At 30.1% G+C, this 6821-nt stretch overlaps 1 protein-coding gene across 1 annotated transcript in view; it reads left to right on the top strand.

Annotated features, from left to right (window-relative positions):
* Positions 1 to 1516: 1516 nt before the first annotated feature.
* The window catches only part of LOC107450968 (transient receptor potential cation channel subfamily V member nanchung), a 107903-nt gene continuing 102598 nt past the window's right edge, over positions 1517 to 6821 (top strand). Inside the window, exons 1-6 of the mRNA XM_071188148.1 lie at positions 1517 to 1669; positions 2664 to 2871; positions 2959 to 3135; positions 4328 to 4517; positions 5216 to 5369; positions 6194 to 6295. Of these exons, the coding sequence (XP_071044249.1) occupies positions 1517 to 1669; positions 2664 to 2871; positions 2959 to 3135; positions 4328 to 4517; positions 5216 to 5369; positions 6194 to 6295 (984 nt within the window). The remainder of the gene's footprint in view (positions 1670 to 2663; positions 2872 to 2958; positions 3136 to 4327; positions 4518 to 5215; positions 5370 to 6193; positions 6296 to 6821) is intronic.

The following is a 6821-nucleotide window of genomic DNA, read 5'->3' as shown; positions in this document are numbered from 1 at the left end:
TTTCCAGATTTGCGGCCACTATCCCTCACAATTCGAGAATTATGAATCCAAGTCTGTCGAAAAGGAGTTAAGTTTATTTAGAAGAAGTGCGTTTTTGTTCCTGATTTCATGTCTTCAAATTAGTGGTCGGTATATTAGTATAATTAACTACTTTTTTTATAAATGTAGTGACTACAAACTGCTTTCGAAATGTCGTGACTATATCAGTATAGACTAATGATATAGTGAATGGATATATTCCTTAGACTACTGATATAGTCTAAGGAACTGAACTTTGCTGGGAAAATTTAATTTACACTTCTGGAGAAAATAATTTAGATATTATATTCAAAATGGTTTTAAATGAAAAATTTACTTATATTAAACATGAAGAATTATTTAGATATGTTTATTCATGTTTACAGGATCCAGTTTGCTATTCTGAAACATTTTTTTTTCGAATTTGTTCATTTGATCTTTAATTTCTTTGGCCCTTATCAAAAGCTAATATTCAATTTTAGAAATGCTAGGAAATTATCAAATGCTTGCAATTTCGTTAAGTGATTAATGCTCTTTTATTTCCTCTAAGAAATTAAGAACATCGAAAATATTTTTCCTTCCTTTAAAATAACATGAATCCTTCAATATTCATTCGTATGTGAAAGTGCGACTTAGTGATAAATTATCTATTATTTCTAATTGCTAGCTTAATTATTAGTTTTACGTGATTCCAAATTAGTAATTCCTGTCATCATAAGTCACAACTCATCATAAGTCACATCATAACTCATAAGTCACCGGAGAATTTCAAATTGCAAACATTTACGACCCGTGAAGATTTGTACCCATTAAATTCGAAAAATTAGTTGTGTTAGAACCCTATTTCTTTACTAAACTATACTTAAAAAGTAGTTGCCAAGAATCCCTACAAGTTATTGTTTTTTGTATCGAACGACTCGCTACACTACTTTTTTAAAAAAACAGCACACTACACTACAAACTACGAAAAGAAGTAGCGACTACAGTAGTTTCACTACTTCCGACCACTGCTTCAAATCATTAACCCCTTCCTTTTCGCTCCCGTAAAAATGACGGGGTGAGGTTTCGCCCTCTATTTCTTGCTCCCGCGATATTGACGTGCTGGAGTGTTCAGTAGTAACACGCCAATGAGAATAAAACTAATTCATTTCTTTTGCCGGGAAAACATTTTATTTCTCATTTTGCACACCAGATGGCAGTACCAGGATACTTTTAAGGTAATTGTAGATAGTTAGTTTAAACTAGTTGCAACACTAATCAAATACGTAATACAAATACAAAAGCCAAAAAAAATAGGCACTTTTATAACCGCTTTCTTGAAAATTAACCGATCGTTAAGGGGTTAAACATATTTAAAATCAGTCCCAACGAACTACTAAGATTGAGCCCCAGAGCGTGAAAATACGACCATTTCTTTAAAAGTTATTAAAGATGTTCGCTTTTTTTGCTCACTGTATGTTTTGGCAACCTTTCAAAGGATATATTTTCAGATTTGATCATGGGAAATGCTGAAAGTAATGTCACCTCTTCTGCCGTGAAAAAGCAAACTGACAGTGAGTCTTTGAAAATATATTCATTGGTAAATGTTAAAGGAGGAGGACAATTAATAACTCTTATGAAAGACGCCATAAAAAACAAAGATTATTCAAATGTAAGTACAGGTTTTGAATTTTAAATTGGCTATAAAGTGTTATAATTTTTTAAACCAATTTTTTGATCATTTTAGCAATTTCTAATAATTATAGTGCTTTAACTGAAAGTGTATAAATCTGTCTTTTTTTTCTCATACGAAGAAAAGTAAATTATTCTTAAGAAAGGTGATAATTTCAATCAAGTATTGGGGAAAATTAAACGCAATGAAACTAAGTACACACTGAACAAACCTTTACTAATGTTTTTATTTTTATATTTTCTAGCTTCATATTGTTATTCATACACTATAAAAATTTTTAGTGTTTCTTAGTGCCAAAAATGGTGGCAGCTACTTCACACCAAAGTGAAGTGAAACGCCATACATAATTCCTGGATCTAATGTTTCCCTACACCAATTTTTTTACATTACTTTGAGTAAAGTAGCCGACACCATTTTTGTTATTTAGTAACATTAGTTTATGGAAAATGAATTCTAAAAAAAAAAATAGATTTTTGTAATAAATAATTACTTTTTCACATTTCATTCATTAATAGTCAGAAAAATCTTGAATTGTGAGGTTTACAATTTTTAACACCATTTTAAAGATTTAAATTTTACATGGTAAAATGCAAAATTTGAGCGAAAGGAACTATCTGACCGTCCTATATTTACCCCCTTGAACCATTGAGATTGAGTCCTAGAGCGTTTAGAACGGATCATTAGACCAAAAGTTATTCAAGATAGTCCGTTTTATATTTTGCTCACTGTACCTACAACTTAAATACCACAGTTTTAATACATGCAAATTTTTATTTGATTTCAAAATGCATTAAAAAGTACTAACCTGTACATGATGGTTTTAGTTTTGGGTAATAAGTTGCTATAAAATTGCATTTATAAGTTGCAGTTATTGTTTTTTGGAATTAGGTTTCTATAGTCATATTTATCAACAAAAAAAAATGATGTCAATTCCTGGTTTTAATCATCGGGTATTATCATTTTTCTCTCATAGTTAGATGATCAATTTCGAGAAATGGTGCTGCCATTTTTATATAACAACGGAGATGGGAAAATGATACCAATTCAAGATTTGGTAGTGACTCGAAATAAGGATCGTCCAAAACACAAACAATTACCTCAAAATCGAGATCCAAATTACAAACCCTCCAACAAATCAGTTGTAGTTCCTGTTGATGATCCTCATTCAAAAGACTGTACATGTACGTAAAAATGATCTTTGCTATTGTAAACTCATTTGTGATTTTTGGTTTTATACTTTTGACAATGATGATTAATCTTTTTTACAGTTGCACCTCAGTTTCGAGAAGTATGTTGGGATTTAGATCAGAGAGGGTCCCTTGGTGAAACAATTCTTCATTTATGTTTACTGAATGCGACACCAGTGCATATTGAGCTTGCCAAACGCCTTGTTCTCCTTTTCCCGAAACTTATAAATGATGTCTATCAAGTAGATGAATTTTATGGTAAATGCCTTTTTTTCATTTTGTCGAGGTTAATTGTCTATTTTATCTACAATTCTGATTTGTATTTTTCAAACATTTTGCCATGAAACGCACTCAATAAATAATTCAATATTTCAAACATCTTTTAAATTTGATTTACAATTAAAATGATCAGAACATTCCCAATGATATTTTAGAAAAAAATATTAACTTTACACTGTTAGAAATTTCTTGCCAAAAATGGTTAAATAGCAATTTATTTAATTGTTATTTTACCATATTAAACCAAAAAAGTCAAATAACCATAAAAATATAGTATCCAAGCTGTTAAGTATTTAATTTTATATCCATCGTTGAGCAGCCTACCCGATTTTGGGTTACGACTACTAATGATCATATCCGTAGCCTTGTAATTTTGAAATAATCTTTTTTTTTTACTACTTGTAATGAGCTGCACAAGTGGTCTTGCCGATGAGCAGACCTAGTGCGTTCTCCAGAGGTGGTATCCACTTTTTTAGGACCACCACAATGGGTGAGATACCGTTGGTCATGTTAATTTGGACATCTAGTTTCTGTCACACTAGATGGCAGCACCGAGACTCTATTTGGATGCTAAAGTGCACTAGGAATTTAATTTTGCCGGAAATGCCAAGAGCCAATAAGGCACTCCAGTTATCTTTCACATGCCGCATAAGCATACGACCTGGCCGCTGAGGATTTTCTGCATCCCGAAAATCCGGTGTCTGGGCCGGGTATCGAACCCGCAGACTTGGGCTCAGAAGGCCAACTACAAATCAACTGCGCCACACAGCCACATTTTGAACCAATCTAGATGACACGGAAACTCCTGAATAAGTACCCCCAGAGGTATCGATTTGTTATAAGAACATGGAGGAATTTGCGACTCGACAGATTTAACGTACATCAGTCACCATTTACTCTAAGGGGAGTCTTCAACCGGCGGGGCTCAAACCCACGAACTCTCGGACATGGGCCCTGCTCCCTACCGACCAGGCTATCCTCAAACTGTTATAGTATTCAAATTGTAAACATATGTTAAATGTTTTTTTTCCTTATACCGTTAAGCAACCGGAAATTTATCCACGCCAACTACGCCCACTTTCTAAAGGCGTATTGTTCCCGACAACTGCTATTATATATAATTATATATTCATTGAACCATTTCTTAGGATTAAATATGTGACTTTTTTAGGAGAAAATGTGTTGCACATGTCTATTGTGAATGAAGATCCTGTAGTGGTAAAGTTTTTGTTGGACCATGGAGCTAATTTTAATGAAAGAGCCAACGGTAGTTTCTTTTTACCTGAAGATCAAAAATTTTGTCGCTCAGATAGTTTAGAACATGAGTGGGTAGATGTAAGCATAAAAACTGATTATAAAGGGTAAGTTATTTTTTCTAGCTCCAAATAAATTTTTAGACAAAGTTCAATAATAAATAAAACTTACAAGAAGTATTTTTAATTCTTTCAGTGTAAGTAAAAATAGTAAAGAAATATATTAATAATCTAGAGAATAGTGGTACCAAGTGTTTCACTTTTAACTTTTTTTTAAAAAAATAAAAATTATTATAATTATAAAAATATCTGAATATATTAAGTTAGAACTAATCATGCATATTTAAAGCATGTTTCTTTTTTGAATTCATAATTTAGGCTTAATTCTTTTAAATATTTTTATAGTCGTACATTATTTTTAAGTTATCTTTTAATCAAATAATAAAGTCTTTTCTTTATGTTTTTCGTTGAAAAAATATGCAAGGTAAATAGGGAAAGTCCTTACACTCTCAGAAATGAAATTCTCACTTTTGACGGTTTAGCAATCCTTTCATTAATTATAAGAATCATTTTGCCATGATTCACGTGATTTTGACGAAACACGAACTCTCAAATATCTGACAAAAATGTTTCCTCAACTCAAAACATCATCGTAGTGCATTGTTTTTTTCTTATAAGAAATATCGTAACAGCCCAGTACCGTAATTTCAGCAGAATTTTGTTTTATATAAGAAATATTATTACCGCTTAATACCGTAATTTCAGCACAATTTTTTTTCTCTATGCAAAATCTTATTTCTTTTCAGATACGTGTATTGGGGTGAATATCCATTATCTTTTGCAGCGTGTTTAGGCCAAGAGGAATGTTATCGTCTCTTACTTGCTAAGGGCGCCGATCCTGATATTCAAGACACAAATGGAAATACTGTTTTGCATATTCTTGTTATACAAAACAAACTCGTAAGTATTAAAAGTATTTTTTTATCTAATGAATAGTCATAATTTTACTTTCTTAGGCTGATTAAATGTTAAAGAACACGTTAACATGTACGAAAAATTATTCCTGCGTCACTCACCAAATGTTTTTTTTTCCTTAAATATTTTTTTACAGATAGATTTTAGGTATTCGAATCACATCACACATCAAATTTATTAGGTCACACAGATCAAATTTCGATGTAATTATTGAGCTCTAAAATGCCAAAAACTACAATTCTTATCCAGAATGCGTTGTCACGTTTAAAGAATTTTACCGACGAAAAGCATTATTGACTGTTCAAAATTTTCATCGTAATCGGAAATTTAATGTTTACGTTTGAAAATGCTAGATTCAAAGGAATAAATTATAAAATTCGAATAAACATTCGATTGCTTTCAGTTATAAATTCAAAAGTTCCTGTAAATTCTTGCAATTTTACTAGCATTTTTATAATAACAATTTATCAATTTAATTATTACTCACACTAGAAATCGTTTGAAAGAAATTTTTTTTGTGAATATTTTAAACGTGATTAATTTGTAAATTACACTTCTGGCACATTTTTTGTGAATGGAAAAATTAAATTTTGCGCTTAGTAAGAAAACATGTTAATTAAAAAAACTATTTTTTTAGTCCTTTTATTATTAGTTTAGGAAATTTAGAGCGTAAGCTATAAAAAAATTGTTTAAAAACTTTCACTTACGTTAAATATCTTAAACTGTGTGGAATATATAATGTTTTAAAAATATAAACTTGGCATATTTTTAAGAAATAGATTAAATTAATAAAACTATTGTTTTTTTAGGAAATATTTGATATGTCATATGAATGTGGAGCTTCTTTAGATATTAAAAATCGTCAGAGTTTGACACCTTTGACCCTTGCAGCAAAGTTAGCAATGAAGGACGTAGGTAGTTTATTATTGCTAATGATATTGAACTTTTTTTAAAAATATGCTAAATCTAATAAAAAAGTCATCTATAAAGACTGCTTAGTTTACGACGAAAATTATTTTAAATTTAAAAATAGTTTTTCAATAAGTTTTGCTAACTGATGCAATGCGATATGAATTGAAGCTTAGCATAATGAATGAACAGTAATTTCTTTTTATCCCTAGTAGAATATTATATGTTATTTCTATTATCTTAAGACGATAAATATATGACAGAAATGTAAAAAATTAAATGTGTTGGCATAGATTTTATTTATAGAATTGGGCTTTAGTAATAACATTTTTATATAATTTTGTTCAATTTTCCTTCAATATTTGCATAGAATTCTTACTATAAATTTTTTATTATTTTTTGTTACTTTCGTTTTTATAGTACTTTTACTATTAATAAGTTACTTATTTCATGCTTAATAAATTTTTTATTTTGTATATAGATGCATCTCTCTCTCCCTCTATATATATATATATATATATAACAATA

The sequence above is a fragment of the Parasteatoda tepidariorum genome, chromosome X2 (assembly GCF_043381705.1).
Source record: "Parasteatoda tepidariorum isolate YZ-2023 chromosome X2, CAS_Ptep_4.0, whole genome shotgun sequence".
Taxonomy (NCBI): domain Eukaryota; kingdom Metazoa; phylum Arthropoda; class Arachnida; order Araneae; family Theridiidae; genus Parasteatoda; species Parasteatoda tepidariorum.
Note: the sequence above shows the minus strand (reverse complement) of the source record. Positions and strands in the feature narration are given on the sequence as shown.